The sequence below is a fragment of the Apodemus sylvaticus genome, chromosome 6 (assembly GCF_947179515.1).
Source record: "Apodemus sylvaticus chromosome 6, mApoSyl1.1, whole genome shotgun sequence".
Taxonomy (NCBI): Eukaryota; Metazoa; Chordata; class Mammalia; order Rodentia; family Muridae; genus Apodemus; species Apodemus sylvaticus.
This window is the reverse complement of record NC_067477.1, coordinates 36,193,812-36,215,294: the sequence shown is the minus strand read 5'-3', so window position 1 is coordinate 36,215,294 and position 21,483 is coordinate 36,193,812. Positions and strand designations below refer to the sequence as shown.

Below are 21,483 nucleotides of genomic sequence, written 5' to 3'. Positions count from 1 at the left end.
CACCTACGTTCCCCTAAAGTTTAGTTTCCGCCTCATCTCAGGAGGCCTCCATGCTCAGCGTGGGTGTCTCTGCCGTGACAGTGCCCGGCATACCTCTGTTCAGGAAGCCAGGGCGATCATAAGCTCACTTCACGACTCCCCTACCTCAAGGTCCAGGCTTGCACTGCTCACTGGCCAGTGTCTGAGTACAGCCAGCCAAACACTCCTCCGCTACCCTAGCGTTTACATCGGGAGCACTGCCCCTAAGTCTTTTTAGCAGGTTTGTGTGCATCTACATGTGAAGAGGAAGAGAATTCAGTCTGTAAAACCTGGCAATCCCAAGATTGGGGTGGGGTCAGAAAGAAGGCTCACGAAATGTTCTGGGATAGGTCTCAGGCCATGCTAAGGCCGGAACCTGGAGCGGGAGGAAGGGACACAGAACAGAACTAACGTAAATAAGGTGCCTGAATGGATTCGTGACAGGCTGAAGTCTGACAGTGTAGCCATGCTGCTGCTGAGGCCCTCTGAGGTCTGGAGAAGACTGCAGCCTCAGCTTAGAACTAGGAGGTGGGAATGGTATCTGGCCAGTCTGGAACCGTGGGTAGGAGTATATGACAAAGTCATGTTCTGCAAGTCATTTCTCCAGTAACTTCTCTCTCCAGTTGCTTGTATTTTTGCTTATAATACCAGGAAACTTGGGGTTTATGTAAGAAAACATTAAATCCAGGAAACATGATTTCTAGAACTTTTTGGCAGAAACTTCCAAATGGAAATAACAAGAAAACAATACGACTCTCGATCCACTGGGCTTGCCCACTGGCCTGTCTCCAGGCTGTGAGCCCCCCTGCTCGGAACCGCCTTCCCACCCCCTTCCAAGGGCCCCTGGAACTCTACTTTCTTCTCGTTTTTTTCCCATTATAGAAAATGCTACATTTCAAGGAGTACCTATAAAATGTCACAGTCTAACCTTTGCAAATGCTACGCTTGCTGCATGTGAATGTGTGAGACCAGAGGCTGTACTGGTTGTCATTGGTAGTCTATGGCTTTAGAGTCACACTGCTGTACCTTGGAGGGACTCTATAGGCTGCCTTTCAACACGTTAAGAGATTGAGGCTTAGAGATTACTATATAGTGTCGCAGGACTCAGAATCAACGCTTGCCCCTCAGTTGTCCACCAGTGTCACCATCATTTACTGCTAAACATCCACCTTGAACCGGCCACCAAGCGGGTGCTTCATATCTTCTTGTTTGCTATTTGTTTGTTTGGAGACACCATTTCCATCATGTAGCTCAGGCTGGCCTCAAACTTCTGTTTCTCTGGCTTTAGATTCCTACATGCTGGGATAATAGGCTTATATTATACATACTGTATCATGTAATTTTCAAGAACAATCAAAATCTATGGCCAGGACTGTGTGTGTGTGTGTGTGCATGTACACATATATATCGTCATATAAAGGTGAGCGGCTGATACAGATGTCATTTCTTGATAGCTCTTCACCTTCATTTTTTAGAAGAAGTGGAATTCATCGCTTTGACCAGGCTGGCCAGAGAGCTCGGGGATCTGCCTGCTTGCCTTGCCCCGCCTTGCTGGAGTTTGGCCCCCGTCACCCTGCTTAGCTTTTTATCTGGGTTCCTGAGCTGTTCAGTCATCATTACGCTTGTGTTAGGCCCTTTCCTGCCGCCCGTCTCCCCATGCCAGTGGGTTTTCAATCAACTTTACTGAGTCTAAGTACAGAAAGCCTTAACCATTTCAATTAGACAGTCTGAGTCTGGCCGATAGTTACATCCAGTGGGCGTCTGTTACAGAGAGCACACAGAGCCTCCATCACCCGCCTCCGCTCATCCCAGGCCCTGCCACAACAACTGTTGGTGCTTTTTTTTTTTCATGATAAAAGAATTTTATTTTCTAGATTAAATGAAATCATACGTACACACATTTTATCCCAGTTTATATGAATAGAAGCATAAGTGTGCCTAACCTTTTTTTTTTTTTTTTTTATCTCATTATGATTCAGTCTGGACATTGGTCCAGGTTGTTGCATGTGGTATTGGTATCTTCATTTTTACTGAGGAATGATATTCCATTGTATGGATATACCACAGTGTATTAACCTGCTGTCTTGAATTGCTCATTGTCCTGTTTTGAAGACAAGCAGGCTTAAGTCAGGGAAGAGTAACCTTGCCCAAGGTCATACCACAATGGCGGCAGCAGGATTTTGAGGCCGACCTCTGACCTTAGAGCTCTTATTTTCAGCCTTTGTGACAATGTTTCAGATATGCTGGCATCATCAGACTGCTTGCCATGTTTGATGGGTGCTTTGACAAGTTTCACCAAGGAAGGATAGAAGAAAGAGGCCTATTGTTAGATAATACCTCTAGTAGTTTCCCCTTCATAAACCTGGCATGTGAAACTTGGTTTTGACATGGAGGCCTGAAACAAACTCCTTTCTTGTGAGAGAGTACCCCCCACCTCCCCAACCCCTGCAGGAGATACGCCTCCTCTCCCACAGAAATCTTTTTTCCCATTCATTCGGTTCTGCTTGCCTCCTTAATGGAAAATCAGTTCATACGTCACACTTCACACTTGGCTTAGTCCGTTCGTTGAATGTGAATGTTTAGAATCCATTACGCCCTAAGAATCCTGTGTTGCATATAACTAGTTTCTAGAATTATCTTTGCCCAGAGAATTACTTGGTTGGCTAATGAAGGCTGCTCCTGTGAACTTGGAGTATCCTGTGGGTCCCCAGGAACGATTCCTGTGAATCATTAATGGCCACACAGTCAACAATGACATTAAACAGATTTTTGAACACCTCTAAGGAGACCCACTGACTCCCTTGATAAAACCACATCCAGGTTCTTAGGGGAGCAAGGGATGTTATCACCTGGGAAGGGCTGATCACACCAGGCAGGCATGGGTCACTGGTGGGCGTCACAGAGAAGAACAGAGCCCAAATCAAGTCTCCCTCATTCTGTCTAGTCTCCTGCAGCCAGCCTTTGGGGTTAGGTTTATAGGGGAGAGTCTGTAGGTTTCCATCCAGTGCCTGCTGGGGCCTGTGCTGCCCAGGTGCTGGGGACAATGGTAACTAAGGCGGTCCCAGGCTTCTAGGAGAGTCTGAGAAGACACTCTAGCTCCTTCCCTGCCTGTCAGTCATGGAGCATGTTCAGGAGCCTTGTCTCACTAGCTACAGTCCCAGGGTCCTCACAGACAGAGTGCATGATTCCTGGAAGAGGAAGAAGGCTGATTCTCTCCCCCGGTGCCTTCCCCTCCCAGGGAGTAGTACATAAAAACACAGAAAGGAACTCGATGATTTCAGAATAGAAACAGAGTGAGGGGCATTTATAAAGGGCACCGACATCTGCTGGTGAGCCAAAAGACGTGGCCTGGGACTGTTTGCAAGACCATGGCTAGGATGTGAGCTTAGACGGATACAGTGACCAGACAGAGAATCCAAGCATGTGAAGCAACCAGAGGATAGGTGATGGAGAGCGTTGGAGCCTGTGCTGGGCACAGAGAATACGACTTGAAAGATTTCAAATTATACTCCAAAAGAAGACAGACAGACTAAGGATGTATTTCTAATTGTAAAATGCCCATAGCTCCTGTAAGGCTCGGTCCCCAGCATGAGAAAATTAAAAATGAAATTAAAAATGACACTTTTAGGCGTGTGGTGCTGGAGCTTGTGCCCAGGGCCACATGTGTCCTAAGCAGCCTGTCTGTCACTGAGCTGGGCTCCCAGCCCCCAAGAAAGAATCTTAAAACATTGTGTCAGTAGAATACATCTGTGAGTTAGAGTAGGTCTTTGGGAAGCACTTTGCAAATCCTTCATAAGACCCAGGGTGGCTCTACCTAAAGGAACTCAGACCCTTGTTGGGAAGCAAAACAGAAGATGACAAAAATACAACAGTGATTGAGCATCTATAGCAGACTGAGGGATGGCATGGCGGGACGTGGTTACCTGTTAATGACTGTGCACTTAGATGTGTGGGGGCTGAAAGAGCTTCAGGGAGACAGAAGAACTTGGACCAGGTCATGAAGCGTGAACAGGACTCAATTAGCTGGAGTCGAAGGAAGGACCTGGTGTAAGGAGAGACTGCAAGTGGAGAATGTCTGGTGTACCCAGTCAGGAATCTGGCTTGCAGAGCTAACCCCCCATACTTGTCCATCCCAACAGCACACTACCTTTAATGTCTTTACGGAGATTGCGGTCATCTCTCTAAGCTGCTGGTTCTAGCTTGAAGCCCTTCACTGTCCCTGCACAAAGTGTTTGGGCAAGTGGGAGGCTGTGTTTATAGAAAATAGCTGGAGAGTATCGGGCAGCCAGAGCAGGGCTTGACCTTTGTGGACAGGGGAAAAGGCTGCTCTGTTTAGATGAGGATCCTTCAGTGGCAGAGCCACGCACTCTTTTAACACACGGTTAAGTTAGTGTTCAATGTTTGGGGATTCTTAGATGTGTCATACACTTTGCCCTCTTGTGCCCGCTCCCTGTGACTCCCTGGTGCCCTTCTTCCCATCAAGTAGTGTTCCCGTCTGCTTTCTTGTCATAGTCATACTAGTCTCTTCCCCTCACTTCCCTTAAGGTCTCCCCTCCCCCTTTCATGCACTCTCTCTCTCTCTCTCTCTCTCTCTCTCTCTCTCTCTCTCTCTCTCTCACGCGCACACAGAGTATATGCACATTTAAATCTAGAGTCTGCATATAAGGGCATATATGCGGTAGTTAACTATGTTCCTGGGTGTGGCCTGTCATGTAGCATGATGATCTTCAGCTGCACCCCTTTCCTCTGAAGGTCGCCATTTCATCTTCCTTTCTGGGTGACTAAAGTTCCACTGTGTGTACCACATTTCATCTTCTATCTGCTTGTGGACATCTAGGCTGGTTCCATTTCTTATTGATGATGAGTAGCGCAGAAGGAGGCGTGGATCTCCATGGTGTATCGACTTAGTGTCCTTGCAGTGTATTCCTGGGAGTGGTCTGGCTGAGGCATGGTAGCTCTGTTTCTAGTTTTTGAGAAACCAGACTGATGCCCATAGTGACTCTTCGCTAGTGGCTCCTCCCTAGGGGCTCCTCCCTAGGGGCTCCTCCCATTTCTCTTCCCTCCTCCAGTGCTGGTGTCCACTCCCCAGAGCCTTGGCATTGGTTGTTGCTGGTTTTCTTGAAGATGCTTATCTGACTAGGGTGAGAAGGACTCGACGCAGTTCATATGGCTAAGGATGTTGAACACTTTCTCAAATATTTATTTGTATTTCTTCTTTTGAGAACTTGCTAATCAGCTGGAGGTATCTGGAGTTTAATGTTTGAAGTTCTGTGTGTGTGTGTCACTTCTAATTCTTGGTCCGCTGCACAGTTGCTAGGGATTTTCTTCTTCCATTCTTAAGCTCCCTTTTTTTTCTAGTGGTTATTTCTTTTGCTATTTTAAATTTCCTATTGCATCCCATTTTTCAATTTGTAGATCATCCATTTTTTAAATTTTTATGTGAGAGTGCTCTAGCTGCATGTATACCTGCATGCCAGAAGAGGGCATCAGATCCCAGGATAGATGGTTATGAGCCACCATATGGTTGCTGGGAATTGAACTCAGGACCTCTGGAAGTGTAGCCAGTGCTCTTAACCGCAGAGCCATCATTGATCATCCATCCTAAAAATCAAGTTTTTGGCTTGTTGTAAGGCCATTAGCTGTCACTGGAAGCTTACATGGCATTTGAAAAGGAGCATCAAGTCTGGGGTAGTATTGAACTCAGTCTCTGAGAGTGATATTGGACAAGCCACTCACTGAATCATCGACTTGGCCTCCATTTGTACAGCATTCTACTGAGCGATGCATGCGTCTGGATTCCAGGGTCTAACAATAAAAAAGATACTCGCTGTCTTTGCCTTCAAGGCAGCGTATAGTCTAGCAGGGGGATGGGAGTTCAGCACATCATGCAGCTGAATAAGTAGGAACACACTCTGACTCAGTCGGTCCCTTGGAGGAAGAGTACAAGTGCTGTTAGGAAAATGGAGACCTAACTTGAATTGGGTGACAGAACAGAAGGACGGTCTACAGAAGTGACTCCAGGCATCAGCTGATCGCAGAGCAGAAGTTAGTTGGCAGGGAAGGGCAGAGGGGTTGGGAAATAAGAAAAGGAGACAACAGGTAGAAGATGTCTGTCCCCTCCTAACCTCTTCCAGCCCTGCATAGTCTCTGTCAGCCCTGAAGCCCACCCAGGAGCAGAAAGCAAACCCAAGGTAGAGGCTGTAAAGAACATTGAGAGGTGGTACAGCGGTGGAGAAAAGAAATTCTTTAACGTTAGAAAAGGAGCACTGGGGAGGCACTGGGGAGGAGCTTCAGATGACAAAGGATTCTCCATGCAAACATGGACTTGGGTTTTATCAGCACCCACATGAATACAGTGGTGTGTGCCTACAACCCTGGCACCCGGGGAAGTAGAAACAAGAGGATCCCTGGGGTGCTTGCTACCCAGCTTAACCAAATGGGAAGCTTCAGTTTCAGTGAGAGACCCTGTCTCAACAGATCAGGTGGTGAGCAATTGAGGAAGACAGTCCATGTCTCTAGCCTCAACATGCAAGCACACACATGAAAGTGCATGCACATATGCAAAGACTGTTCAGGCTAAGACTGCCTCTGGATAATACATCTGAACACGGACTCTACTTTCAAGTCATTTATGTCAAACCAAAATGCAATTTGGAAGACCATCCGTGAGCCTCCCTGACCTCATCCGTGAGCCCTTAAGAATGGAAAGTCCAGCAAAACAGCAACTCAATAAAAGAAGCCGCTGTGTTAGAGACTGCCTTCCTGCATCCTGCAGGACCGTGTCTGGCACTGACTCCCTCTCGCAGCAGCCCCAGGCTGTGGGTGCACCTCGGCCCTGCTGGGGAGAGCTGTCTCTTTCACATCCTGAGGTCCAGTTTTGACAGAAGTGAAATGCCTGAAACCTAGGAATAATAAATCCTTCTGGCCAACCAAAAAGTGTTTAATTCCTAAAGGACAAGTCGAGTCGAGCCACTTCTAGCCAGGGGCAACTGGGGACTTAATTCTTCAAGTGTAGCAATCTGGATGATCTGAGAGCTTTGAGTTTAAGGGTAATTGCTCAATTTTCTATCCATGTCAACAGGGAAAATAGGTAAAAGTGGCTCAGCACAGCTACGCAATGAGGCTGGAAGGGGGTGTGGGGGAGCGCTGTCAGCGGAATTGGAAACGCGCTCTCTCTAGAGGGCTATCTCTGCGCCGACCCTTGACTCCTGCTCCCCAGTCATCTTCTCTGGGCTTTCCAGCCTCTCTTCTGGGTGCTGTGTCATTCTCGCTTTAACCTTCTACCGCATCCTGCATCCCTCCTGCAAACAGCAGAGCCACTTGGAGCCTGAAGAGATTTAATGAAGAAAAAAAAAAAAAGCAGACTTCTTTAAAAACAGAGAAGATGGAGCTCCGAAGCCTCTTCCTCCCATGCTTAGTGAGGAGAGTTTTCATGTGTTGCCTGCCTTCCTAAAGCTTCACGCAGCCTGTGGCATTTCCTGGGTGCCTCCTAAGCCTGCTTGCTTTGTGTTCAGAATTTTGGTTAAGCAATAACAATTACCACGGGTTAGTAGCCCATTCTGTCACCATTCCAACCTTCCCTGCCTCAGCAGGTAACCGCAGCCAGTGCTCAGAGGTTGCAAGCCAAGAACGAACAGGGCTGCACTCCCTTTGCTCTGAGCCTGACTTGGTGTACGGGATATTGGGTAAGAATTTTGAAACAGACAGAAGCCGATCCTCCAGGACAGAGCACTGATCATAAAGCTTGTGTCCACCACGGTGCCCACTGCTTCACCTGTGGAGCCACCATGTGCGCTCACCAAGGTGAATTCCAGCCTCTCACGGAGGAAATGAAAGCCTTGTAGTGTCTCACTCACACAGGTCACGTGGCCAGTCATAAGCTGGCACCAGCAAATTAGCAACCAGTTTCTCCAGGGGAAGAAAACCAGTCAGGAAGGGCAGTGCCTGCCAGCTTCTGTGGTGCCATGTTGGCTTGTTTCAAGCTACCAGTGTGACGCTACTGCCAGAGTTGGGGCAGTTGGGCACACCAGCATGGCATATTCTGTCCCACTGTGTAGGCGCCTAGCTATAATGATGTCAAAAGCATGGCTAAAGCAGTCTGTGGGAAGGGCTGCATCCTCGGTAGCCTTGTTTCCGGTGTTACTTATGAGGGTGTGTGACCTCATTGATATTTATCTTTGACAGCCTGGTTTTAATTAGTGTACTGATATATATTGGTTTTCTACTTGACAAGATCCAGAATCACCCTAGAGACAGGTCTCAGGCATGGCTGTGAGACTCTACGATTAGAGGAATTGTGGCAGGAAGGCCCACCCACCCTACCTGCTGGACTGAATAAACAGGAGAAAGCTGGCGAGCAGCAGCCTTCTCTCCTCCTTCCTAACTGGATACACAGTGAGCAGCCGCCTCGGCCTCCTGCTGTCTCAGCTTCCTCGCCACCATGGGCTGGATCCTCAGATTGTGATAAACCAAGATAAACCCTTTCCCGAGTTGCTTCTTGTTGAGTGTTTTGTCACAGCAACAGGGAAAGTAGCTATAACATCATTGTCGTCGTTCCCTTACTATAACAAAATACCTGAGATAATGAACTTAGGAAGAGGAAAGGTTTGTTTGGGTTCGTGCTTTTGGACATCTCAGACTAAGATGAGCCCCATAGCTTTGGGCCCCTGGAGGGGGTTCTTCACAGAGATGGCAAGAAGTGCACAGTAGACTCCTGTTGCTGCAACTGGCAAAGCCCAGACAGACGGACAGACAGACAGGCAGAGAGAGAGAGAGAGAGAGCTCTCTGTCTGAGCGGTATCCTGAAGTTTCAGGTCACACCAGATATATTTCTCATTTCTGAGTCACCGTGACCACAGTATAAGCTGGAATTTATTTTGGTTCCCAGTTTTAGAGGGTCTCAGTCCATCACGGAGAAGAAACACGATGAGGCGGTTAAGTTCCCAGTGGTAGAAGAGTGTGCATGTGTGGTGGTGTTGGTGGCTTTTTACATCATGTGATGATATAACTTGCAAAGACCTGTCACCAGTGACCTACTTCTTCAGCGGAGCTCTACCTCTTAAAGGTCCTACTGATTGACAGTAACACTGGTGGCTGGAGACCGGTCCTCAAGGCTGGGAACCTGTAGGGACACTTCCCACTCAAACCTGACAGACCGGCCAGAGTAGCTGTCATCACATCTCAGTCTGAACGAAGCACAGCCAACAGCCATTTTCTCTCAGGTTATAGCCTTTGTCCACATGAACGGGTCATTGGCGTGTCCCCATCGGAAGGGGCGGGGTGAGAGCAAGAGCTTTGTACCGTGCATACATGCGTGGTTTTGATGAAGCAGGCTGTGTAACCCTCCTCCAGGAACACGGGCAAAGCACCATCAGCACTGTGTCTCCCAGGGGCTGAAGGACGGGACTCACAGCAGATGACCCAACATCTAGCCGGCGAATGTGAAGGAGAGTTATGTCTTTCTGAAATCATGATAGCAATGAGGGTCTGTGTTCTCAGCTCCCAGCCTCTTCCTCATGGGGGTGGAAGGTAACTCCAAATGGAATGGAATTACACCGATGTAGCTCTCTGAGGCTGTCCAGATGTGGCTGAGTGGTGATTCCGCTTGCAGAGCCAGATGTAGTCCTTCTTCCACAGTTGTGAAGGCAGAGGGCGGCTGTAAAGAGTGGGAGGAGAGCCTTCCGTGTAGCCAGCTCTCCCCACACAGGGCCACTGCACAGAGACTCTAAACTCCTTGAGTGTATATGACCAGGAGAGAGAGGCTCACTGTCCTAGGACCTTTTTCAAATGATAGGACTTATATAAAGAAAAAGCCCAGTATTCTCCACAGTGAAGAGAAGTCTAGCTCCAGGGCTGCTCCCAGTGCCCAGCAGGGAGGCTACGGTCTTGGATGGCGGTGACTGCCCATGCTCTCCTCTTTAGATGGTTGATTGCTCGCGTGGAAACCTGACTGCCTGGTGTTGCCTAGGAGAAATGGAGAGGGTGAGGTATGTCTGTGTGTCTAAGGTTAGATGTGGGACTGCACCTCGTCCTTGCTTGGAAAGTTTTTTTTCCCCCTTCTGACACAATGGATATTTGTTCCTATAAGTCCTGAGCCAGCCAAACCTCCAGGTGGCCAAAATCTGGGGAGGAAATAAAAGGGGATTCCCCCTCCCCCACTCCCACCCCCAATCATTGCGAGAGGCGAACTTAGGCAAGTGGCGGATCTTTCTTCCTGGTGTTGGGTTCCCCAGCTTTCTGAAACTTCACCGCCAGTCACCTGCCACAGAGACAATACACATCCGCTGGAGGACAGTGTGATTCCGGAGTCCATAAGTGTGGTTGACGGACTAGGTTTACCTAAAAGACCCTTTAAGAGAAAGCTCTTGAAGGATGATTACAGATTTGAGACACCATCATTTAAAAGTGCCCGAGGCAAACTCTTTTGAAAATTGCAGCAGCTGAGGGGACAGAGAGAGAACCACACAGCCCTTGATTGTTGCGCAGTTCCCTCCGGACCCGTCCTCCCCTCCCCCTCCGTTTCTCATCTGATAAGAGAGAGCAGCACTAAGACTCCTCATCTGTCTTATGAAAATCCGATTCGGAATGGCTGTGATCAAAACCAGCTGGCTGTCACCAGCAGTGGCCTCGCGTGGAGGCATCCGCTCAGAGGCGTTCCGTATGTGGGGTGTCACGGGTGGCATCGATCAAAGGAGCATTTTTTTTAATAAATATATATAAGGAAAAACACAAAACCTAAGGATTTGGAATGAAAGCAGTGTAGTTTGTCTTGTTTTTTCCCCGTGAACATGAAGAGGATGAAATAGAATCCGATATGCCTGGTTTCTAAACACACTTCTGCGATGGCGTTCTCCCCACACTGACACTGTGTCCCTCATCCCGGGCCTCACTGAGGGACCTCTCAGTGTCTCCTCCTTCCAGCCACACATTCTTTTATTATCATTAAAGTTCTTTCTCCCTCCATGTCCTCAACACAGGCCTGCAGATAAAAGCTAGGAAAAAAACTGCCAGGAGGCTCTGAGGAGCCTGCTCCTCATTTCTTCAGCTGCCAGTCACCAGTGGGATGAGGGTCCCAAGAGGCCACCCCAAAATGTAACACTTAGGTCTTCTCAGAATTGAATCCTTTAAAGCCCTGGCTCTGCGTCTGAGAATCCTCTTGGGCTAGCTCTAACTCGCTTCTCAGGAGTGCTGCCCGGGAGTGGATCCCAGAGCTCAGCCCTGGTTGCTGGTCTTCCTCTCTGCCCATCACCGATGCCTCTAGAGCTTCGGGGAGACTTGGGGGTGTGGTTTGCAGAAGGGAGTGCTGATGAAGGAATTGCGTGTGGGTGTCTGAGCGCTCCTTCAGAAACGCGGTGACACCCCTCTGTGGGTAATAGAGTGGGGATCCGGCTGCTTCTGTGCACCACATGATGCTACAACTCATGTGTAGGCTCTTACCAACCCCCTTCTCTGCTGCTGGTCATCTAAGAACTCAGCATGGGGAGCCACAGCCCATGTCAGGAGCCAGGCACTTGCTGGAGTGTCTTTTTTTGACCTTCCTGCTCTCAAGGTCTGGTCTGCCTCCTGCAGCACAGGAGAGGTTTGGTTTAGGAGCACATGACATGTCCCTGTGTGGGCGAAGCATCTGTTCTCTGTCTGCTGTCGCAGGCCTCCTCAGGGAGCTGCCCAAGCAGGGCCCTGTCTCCAGCCGCCGTCTTGGCTGCAGTCAGTCCTGGTCCTGGGGTTTGCAGTGTGACTCTGTGGCCTCGGCCACCATTTCTGAATTCTTCGCTTCACCTGCCCGTAATGAGGACAGCCCGGACCCTGTGTTAAGGAGTAGGAATCACAAGGGACAAGCCTTCAGACAGCAAGCCTGCTGGGGACCTGGAGACCTCATCTCCTGATATGGGGAGTACAGGGGAGCATTAGGACCGTCCCCCCCAGACCTCTCTCCCTTGTTCCTCGGGTGTTTGAAGCCTGTTGCCTACTGCCTTCTCCCTTTTCTTTTCCCTTTAAAAAAATTCTCCATTTTTTTTCACTTAGAAAAAAAATTATTTATACGATTGAGATCCACTAATTAAAGCCATTTTCTGGTATTTGGTTACTGGAGCGTTTGATGTCTCTGTGACAAGACCATGAAATGCATGGGGTGTCCACAGGGACAGAATTTGCTGAACACGGCTCTTTGTAAATGAGGGGACACAGTGTCGCAGCAGCTCATGAATATGAAACGCCCACGATGCCACCTCAGTGGACTTGGGAACACAGATGAATCCTGTCATGTGCTAAATGAGACCAATTTCTTTCACTTAACTTCATCTTCAATCAGACCTTCTTCCGTTTGCCTGCTTAAAATTCCCCATACGTGATGCAGAAGGTAACAGCATTCAGTAAAACAAAGTTTTCAGCTAGCGAGAAAAGGCTTAGCGGTCGCTGTCTTCAGGTCACCACGTACTAAGAACATGGCTGCTGATACAGTTGCCCAGATTTCTTTTCTACGGATTGACTGTTGAACTTGTTGGCCTCTGAATGGTGGGCGTGAGCGCTCACAGCCCTTGAAGTCCCCGCAGCCAGGTCACAGAGTGGAAAAGAAGTTTGCCAAGAGGTGTGTGTGTTCCGTGCAGTTAGCAGGTGAAGAGATGGGGGCAGATGTTGTCATGAACACCGTAAGGGACCCGGGGAAGTAAGATGTCAAGGCGAGAACGTGCTGAAATATCGAAGAGATGTTATGTTCTATAGAAGGCTAACGAGGCGTGTAGACATCCCCAGCCAAGAAAACCAGCAGGGCCAGGATAAAGCGCAGTGGTAGAACATTCGCCATGAGTGTGCAGGCCTAGGTTTGGTCCCCAGAACTGCTGACAGAAAAATCAGCTCAGTAAGAAGCAGAACCCGGGAAGAAGACATCTTCTTCTGGCCAGGACCCAGTGGCCACACACAGGGCTCCTGCCTTGTTTCCTCTCTGTGGAAAGCCTCTGAGGTATTCAAGGTAGACTCAGAGTAAGCGGAGTCCACCTTGAAATTTGCTTTCTGCTGGTGACAGGGCTAGGACCTGGAATCCCAACGCTTTGAGAACTAAAGCAGGAAGATCCCTATGAATTTGAGGCCAGTTTGAGCTAGAGGGAGACCCTATCTCAAAAGGCCAAAGCTCAGGGTGGGTGCTCATAGTCTGTCCTAGCGCAAACAGATGGGAGCAGAAGCTGCCACCCTGGGTGTGTGGGCCACATTTGGAGCGGCCTCACCTGAAACAGCAGCTGAGGTCTTCATTGTCAGGGTGAGGGAGCAAGAGAGTCGGAAGTAAGTGTCTGGGGGTGGTGATGCTGTCCATGGTGAAGATGTTTCAGGGTAAAAGGTGACTTCTCACTGGGTGAAACCAGTTGTGATTGGTGTCCTTGAGGGACATACATTATTAATTATTTTTGCATTTCTGTAGGCACTGTTTGTGTACTTTTGTGGTTAGGCTTAGACCCAGGCCCTTGTGCATGCTTGGCAGGGACTCTACTCCAAGCTGCACCCTCATACTTAGTTTCGGTGATCTTACCTGGTGGTGTGGATCTAGGGGGTAGCAGCATTCTAGGTTTTGGTCTGTGTGTGTGTGTGTGTGTGTGTGTGTGTGCGTGCGTGCGTGTATGTATGTGTGTGAGAGAGGGAGAGGGAGAGAGAGAGGGAGATCTTCCTTTGTGAGGCAGAGCTCTGTTACAGAAGCCTCTATCAGGAGCTTCCAGAAGCCTCTATCAGGAGCTTCTAGAATATGGAGCTCAGCGAAGAACAGTGCGGCCTCGCCTCAGATGGAGCCAGGTGGTCCATAGTGAGCCCAGATGAACAGCTCTGCTTTTGCCCCTTTGTCCCCAATCATCCATTGTTTCCCAGCAGGCCTTGCAGGTAGATACAAGCTAGGCATGCTTTTCCCATTTTGTGGACAGTGGCAAGTCAGTCACTTCAGAGAGGACTAAGCGTAGTCAGGCCTGGAAACCCAGGTGAAGCCATCTCACTGTTTGCTGGAAGCCTCTTGGCCCACCAGCGCCCAAGAGGTGTCTTTGGAGGTGCGAGGCCTTACCTTAGGAAGGAAGCTTCCTGGTTCGAGAGAGCCTCAGAGAAGCTAGAAGTCTGGCTCTGTGGCCGGTCAGGGCTTCATCTCATGGTCTACTTAATCCTGCTTGACCTTCGTGCACTCTTCTAAAAGCCTTACTCTCCCTCGCAGGAGAAAGTGAAGAAATTAGCACCAGGCCACAGCCTCTCTGTCAGAACAGCTGCCGGCCCTTGGAGCCGCTCTCTGGAGCCAGCGCATGTGTAGATCCACATCACCATTGGGTGACACCACACACTGTCCTTTCTGTGTCTGACTGCGCCAAGCCCCATGACTCCTCTCTCGGCCGCCCTCCTAGAAGCCATGCTCCCAGGGCGGAGTCTCTCCTCACTCTTCACGCTTGTCCATGGAGAGTCACATGCATGTGAATAGCATGTTCTGTTATTGCATTTGATACTCACGGCGGCCAAAGAGCCAGAAGTGGTCATGACCTTCATTTTATAGATGAAGAAACTGAGGCACGGAGGGCATAAAGCACACAGTGCACAGTAGAGCCTGGACTCAGACTCCTGATTCCTGGACCTGTGCTCTCGCCCTGGGAGAGGACTTCTGCACACCTGCCCCACCTGCCTCCCCCACACCGCCCCTGCCTTTCAAGAAGCAGCGGCAGAGAAAAGGGGGGCAGGGTAGATGGAGTTACTGGTTTTTAGCAATAGTGGCAGCCTGGCCAGACTGGCCGGGGATATAGTTCAGTGCTAGAGAGCTTGCCTGACACACGAAGATCCCAGTTATGGCCTTAGTGCTGCAAAAAAGGACAAAAATAACTTCTCAACAACACCAAACTGATGCCTCCCTTCCCTCTAGTCACTAGTGACACGTGTGTTCTGAAAGTGTCAAATTACAACCTGTATGTGCTGGTCGTGTGGTGTGTGTGTGTGTGTGTGTGTGTCTGTGTGTGTCTGTACACGCGCGCGCGTGCACATACACACACACACACAAGCATGTAGAGGCCAGAGGTCAACATGAGGTAGGTGCCTTCCTTCGTTGCTCTCCATGATTTTGAGACAAAGGACCTCATGGAACCTGGAGCTCACTGCTGGTCGTCACCTCCAGCACTTGGCTTACAACTGACACGCCCAGCTCTCTCCTGGGTGCTGAGGCCCTGGACTCAGTTCCTGACGCTTGCTGTGCAAGCGCTTCATTGGCTGAACCGATGTTCCAGCCCTCAAGATGCAGATTTCTGAAATCTATATTCTTTCCCTCCCTCTCTTTCTCTTTCTCCCTTTCCCCTCCCCCTCCCTCTCTTTCTCTCTAGCTTTGTTCATGGTATCTATGACCAAGGGGGGAAGGGAAGGAGAGAAAATGCAAACGGGTTTTCCAGAACATCCTCTAAACACATAAGCAGACACTTGTCTGTGATTGTAAATCCAAAACTCCTAAAATGTGAAGTTCTTTGAAGTTAGCCCAAACCTGCTCCGCGGCCACCTGTTCCACCGGGAGCCGAGAATTGGATAGCCTGCCTCTGCTGCGACGGCTCAAGCTGTCACTGCACCGGAATGTTCCAGCTTGTCTTGGCCTGGCTGTCATCGCTGGCTCCGTCCCACTCAGGCGGTTCACCGGGTTCTACTGGGCACCAGGCTTCCAATTAGAGAGAAGCCCCACTGTGTGGCCAGCCCCACCAGTGCCACTCTGAGCGGCCTTTTGCCAAGGCCTGCGCTGACCTCTGATCTGTCGCAGATGGGCAGGCCCCACGCTCCCTTGTGCACATTTGGAGGAGGGGAGTGGGGCCCAACAGGAAGGCCCCCGGGGAGTGACAGTGAATGCTGAGCAGAAGTGTAATTCCTCAGAGCTTGAAGAGGCCAGGCTGAGCTGACAGGGTCCACATGCTGAAGTTGTGGAGGGAGAGGGGACTTAGGGAAGACCCCATCCCGAGCCCCAACTCAGCGTGGGCCATTTCTCAGCAACTCCTGAATATTCATCTCAGGCTGGACTCCACAGCCAAGGAGAGCCAACAGTGAGCAGCTGACTGGCCCACTCTAAAACTGTCATCTGCGATGGCGCAGAGCACAGCCAACCTCCCTGTCCCTCTGCCGGGCGGACAGTGCAGCCTTAGCCAGGGAGCCCACCACCATGCCGTATCGACCGTGGGAGAACAAAAAGAGAAATCTAGATTTCTGTTAGTTTTAGAAATGGAATTTTGGGGAGTACCATGTCTTGTGTTTTCAACAGGGCAAAGAGATAGAATCCCAGGTCGGATGAGCCCCGTTAGATACAGGACTGCTGCGTGTGGCTGACTGGGCTATGTGTGTCTCTTGTTCTGATTGGCAATTTCTATTTTTAGGCCTCCTCAGAGAGGGCCCCCTTCTCTGTCCCTTTCCCTCTATTTTTCTTTCTGTGTCTCCTCTCCTGTGCTCACCCTCCTTTCCTGGGTACAGTGAGTCTGAAGTCTGCTGTTGGAAATAGTAATAAAGACATTTATGTACTCTTGGTTTAGCTTGACTAAAACAGTCACAGTGTCTAACGACTAGGGCAGGAGTGGCAGGAATCTCCCCAGCTCTTCTTGGAATGGCCTTGTGCCTCTTCTGGAAATAAGATTGCATCCAGCCCCTGGAAGCGCTGGCCTTCCTTCTGGGATGTTTTCTGGGTTGTATGTCTGCAGTTGGCGTAGGGTCCCAGGACTGCCTCCCAAGTGTGTCCTTTCTTCTTGCCCTACCTCTTTTTTTCTTTGATCAATTAAAATAAAACCCCTAAACTGATCCGTGATAGTCATTTAGAGGAAACGTGTCTTTATCTCTCTGGACACTGTTTGGCAACTTAAGCATGTTGCCCTAATGAAGTGACAGGCCTGTCTCTCGCTTCTCTCCTGTTTGTGTGACACTGTTAGGCTGATGGGAGGAGCAGTCTCATATCTATCTCTGCACATGTCTGTAATGTGTCTGGAGAGTTCTGAGAAGGAAAACCTCCTGGAGAGAGAGGGACCATGAAACTAGTGTCATAATGGGCCTGGCCAGTGGCAGCCCTGATCTCTGACAGTGTCAGGAGTGGGTTCTTTGACTAAAGTGTCCTCAGAAGTAACCATGCAGCTGGGATCTGGACTGGAATAACTGCTCTCTGCAGCTAGTGCACACATAGGTCTGCATCACCAATGGGTGTCACTTCCACTTGTGACAGCACACATCTGCCCTTTCTGTGTCTTACCATGCCAAGCCCACTGTTCTACTCTCATCTGCCCTCCTGGAAGCCATGCTCCAAGGGCTGAGAGTTTTTCATTCTTCATGGAGATCCACCCCAGGGCCCCTTCCCTGATTTCTTAGTTACAGTTTCCATTGCTATGAAGAGACAGCATGACCAAGGCGACGCTTATAAAGGCAAACATTTAATTGGGGCTGACTCCCAGGTTCAGTCCGTTGTCACCATGCAGAGATGCATGGCAGCATCCAGGCAGGCATGGTGCTGGAGGAACACAGAGTTCTACATCTTCATCCAAAGGAAGACAGGAGCAGACTATCTTCCAGGCAGCTGGGGGGAGGGTCTCCAAGCCCACCCCCACAGTGACACACTTCCTCCAACAAGGCCTCCTAATAGTGCCACTGCCTGGGCCAAGCTATACAAACCACCACACCTGGTGATTATATCAGCGTTTACTCAAGAAAACTCCAGGGGAGACAGACTACCAGAGCCCATCAGGAGGTCCCTTCCTGTGCATTCTTGGGATGGCTGTGGAAGTCTCAGCTCCTGCCCACGTTGACTGCCTGAGTGTCTGGCCTGTGGAAGCAGGAAGCAGGAAGCAGGCAGGAGCCCTGCTCATGCTGTGCATTGTGCCCTCCTGCCTCTCCTTGCAGACATTCCTGTGATCCCAGATCTGGAAGATGTGCAGGAGGAAGACTTTGTGCTGCAGGTGGCATCCCCTCCGAGGTAGGTAAAGCTAGGTGTGGAGCTGGTGAGGGAGCCCAGAACCTGCACCTGGGCAGGCTCCAAGTGCTGTCCGCAGCAGGCCTTGCTGGTCTTTCTGACAGAGGGTCCATTCTGTTCTTCACACTCTCCTGGGACATTTTGTCCTCGCACAAGGTTCTAGATGTAGTAGTGGGTCAGGTTCTCTCCTGGAACCAATGCTCCCTGTGGCTTTCACTCCCTTTCCTTCAGTATCCAGGTAAACCGAGTGATGACCTACCGTGACCTGGACAATGACCTCATGAAGTATTCAGCCTTTCAGACTTTGGTGAGTGGACCCACCTCTGCCCAGCTCCTGGGACCTCCATGGGGAAAGTTCTCAGTTCTTCCAGAGCTGTGCACGCTCCTCCACATCACCGAGGTTGCTGAGAAATGCTGGCAGGGACATCCCTGGCCATCTCCATTGGCCATAGACTCCTGTTCCAGGCTCCCAGCCACTCTGGCCTACCCTTGATGGCTACTTGATGACCGCCCTGTTGCCATCTGCCCATGTGGGATGCATTCTGTCCTACTGTTGTTGGTTTTCCCCAGTGAGCCCAGTGCTGAGGATGCCAGAGCCTCCACTCCTCCCCAGTGGCCATGCCTCCCTCCTCCCCAGTGGCCATGCCTCCCTCCTCCCCATGGCCATGCCTCCCTCCTCCCCAGTGGCCATACCTCCCTCCTCCCCAGTGGCCATGCTTCCCTCCTCCTCATGGCCATGCCTCCCTCCTCCCCATGGCCATGCCTCCCTCCTCCCCGTGGCCATGCCTCCCTCCTCCCTATGGCCATGCCTCCCTCCTCCCCATGGCCATCCCTTCCTCCTCTCCATGGCCATCCCTCCCTCCTCCCCAGTGGCCATGCCTCCCTCCTCCCCAGTGGCCATGCCTCCCTCCTCCCCATGGCCATGTCTCCCTCCTCCCCAGTGGCCATGCCTCCCTCCTCCCCAGTGGCCATGCCTCCCTCCTCCCCAGTGGCCATGCCTCCCTCCTCCCCATGGCCATGCCTCCCTCCTCCCCATGGCCATGCCTCCCTCTTCCCCAGTGGCCATGCCTCCCTCCTCCCCAGTGGCCATGCCTCCCTCCTCCCCAGTGGCTGTCCCTTTCACTTGGGGATTTGTTCTCGGTTTGGGGAGGACATGTGCAAGCCTTTCCTTACTGTGTAAAAGCAATGCTAAAGCCCCAAGCATCCAGCCTGGCTTTTTGTGCTTTTGCAGGATGGAGAAATTGACCTGAAACTCCTCACCAAAGTGCTGGCACCTGAGCATGAAGTGCGAGAGGTAAGGTACTCCCCTGCCCTGCACCTGGATGCCCCCCAGCGCTCACCCCCCACCCCGGCTTAGGCTTAGCCTGCACTTCCTGGGTAGGGTGGGAAGCTGGCTGGAGGGAAGGCTTGTCTTTCTCTTACCTAGCAACCTTCCTTCATCTTGGTAGGATGACGTAGGTTGGGACTGGGACCATCTGTACACTGAGGTGTCCTCAGAGCTCCTCACAGAGTGGGACCTGCTGCGGGCAGAGAAGGAGGACCCTGTGGGACCATCCAGGCACATCTGACCCAAGACCGTCACTGTGCATTTGAACAAATGCAAGAAGTCAAACCCAAGGGAGCTTGGGAGCAGCTTACAATTTTTATACGAAATATTTTGTAATAGAATATTTATTTTCAGTAGGACACGTTGAAGCATTCCAATTCAATAAATGACTTTTTTCTGTGAGTATTTCTTCCATTCTGTCCAGCGCCATCTTCGACTCGTGAGGGATAGAAGGCAACAGTTTTCTTTTCTTTTTGTTTTGTGAGGTTGCTGTTGTTTGAGATCAGGCCTCACTGCGCAGGCCGGACTCCCCTGGAACTTCTGAGTCTCCTGCCTCAGTCTCCCAAGTGCTGGAACTACAGACATGACACCATGTGTGGCAGGAAGGTGACTTCTAAACAATCAGATAAGGACTCCAGGCTCACATAGTCGCTCACATAGTGGAAGAAGAGAAAGCTGTGGCGGTGGTGGGGGTGGCTGCTCCTTGGAGCGATTGCCACTTCTCAGGAGGCCCTAGCTCCGTGGAGTATGACGCTGCCTTTCTGACTGTGGCCCTCTGGGGCCATCAGGGACATTCCTGTCCCCACCGAGCCGCCCAGGAAGGGTCACAACCTGAGTGGGCCTTGGCAGCACAGGTGGCTGCTCAGACTGCACCCGCCTTCCTCCCTTCGGCCTGAGGAGCCCGACAGCCTCCTGCTGGTTCAAATTGGGAGGCTCAACCATGGTGCCCCGAAGAAGCCCCCCAGAAGCACTGTCTTGGGGAGCCAGGCCCCTGCTTTCATGGCTGGTCTCTGAGCCCCACCTTCACTACCTGCTTCAGAATGCGCCGAGGTGCACAGGAAGCCCCGCCCACTTCCCAAACAGTTCCTGGTCCGTCTTGAGGGGCAGGGGACAGGGGCAGCCTTCCTCAGCTGCCTATGCTGGACTGGCCGGACGACTGCTGCAGCTAGCCAAGGCCCACACTCTGGCCTCTGAGTGGGCGGCTCGGCGCCCGAGCCTTCCTGCTCAGAAAGCCCTTCATTAAAATTCAGAAAAACAAAGAGGCTCGGCACTTCAAAAACCCACTGGGGGGTTGTTTTTGTGTGACTACAGTGCCCTTCCCTGGTGAGCTACTGGGCTCTGGATCTGCAGAGTAGATGCTGGTCGGTTAATTATAAACTCAGGGACTCAGTGGCTTTGGGGGTCCTGTTTTCTTGGAGTCACACACTAGAAGGGCCTTCTTTGGAATAATTCCCATGGCCACTGAGAAGTTTTCATCCAGGCTGGTTTTTCTTGAGCCCACATCCTTCTGAAACCCAACGGACAAAGGCTGCACTCTAGTCCCTTAATTACCAACCAATTCCACAGCGGCCTCCGGGCTCCTAACAACCTTCAGGGTCTTGGCTGGCCCGAGCTAATGGCTAGGGTTTGACTCCTTTCTTCTCCCTACAATGGCAGCAAGTTCCAGCCCACGCTGAGCTGAGTGCTCAAGTGTACTAACTGGACTCTCAACACACGCAGTTCCCCAGCCTGCCTGCCGTCCCACAGCTGTCAGGGACACGGTGAACCGTGCTTGACCCACGTGACAGATGCTGAGGCCGAGGGCGAGCGCCCAGGGTCATCCAGTACGGAGTGAGCGACCATGCTGGTGTTCAAGAGCTCATTCCACAGTACGCATGGCACCTATGCTGCCTTCAGCTTGCCAAAGTCATCTAATGTAACGAACGGGCAGAATCCGACTTTCTCCAGAAGTTTCTGCCCCACCCCCTGGTCCCAGAGCAGAGCAGGCATCGCTTCTCATTCTGAAGGACCAACAGGCTTGTGGTATGGAACCACCACTGTGCCTGAGCCCACGAGACCCAGACATATGCACTGTCGTTTAAAACAGAGTGGCCCATCTGGAAATGTGGCTCAGCTGGTAGAGCTGGCATGTACAAAGCCCTGGGTTCAAACCCAGCACTGAAGAAAGCAGGCGTGGCAGTATCTGTTGGGGTTTTGTCTAAGCTCCACCCCACACCTACCTGGC

General features: G+C 50.9%; 1 protein-coding gene across 2 annotated transcripts in view; it reads left to right on the top strand.

Annotated features, from left to right (window-relative positions):
* The window catches only part of Ift43 (intraflagellar transport 43), a 73,073-nt gene extending 53,412 nt beyond the window's left edge, over nucleotides 1–19,661 (top strand). For both annotated transcript variants that reach the window (XM_052185366.1, XM_052185367.1), the window contains 4 exons: nucleotides 17,863–17,935; nucleotides 18,164–18,239; nucleotides 19,164–19,226; nucleotides 19,381–19,661. In XM_052185366.1, coding sequence (XP_052041326.1) covers nucleotides 17,863–17,935; nucleotides 18,164–18,239; nucleotides 19,164–19,226; nucleotides 19,381–19,500 — 332 coding nt within the window. In that variant the 3' untranslated portion in view covers nucleotides 19,501–19,661. The remainder of the gene's footprint in view (nucleotides 1–17,862; nucleotides 17,936–18,163; nucleotides 18,240–19,163; nucleotides 19,227–19,380) is intronic.
* Nucleotides 19,662–21,483: the final 1,822 nt, after the last annotated feature.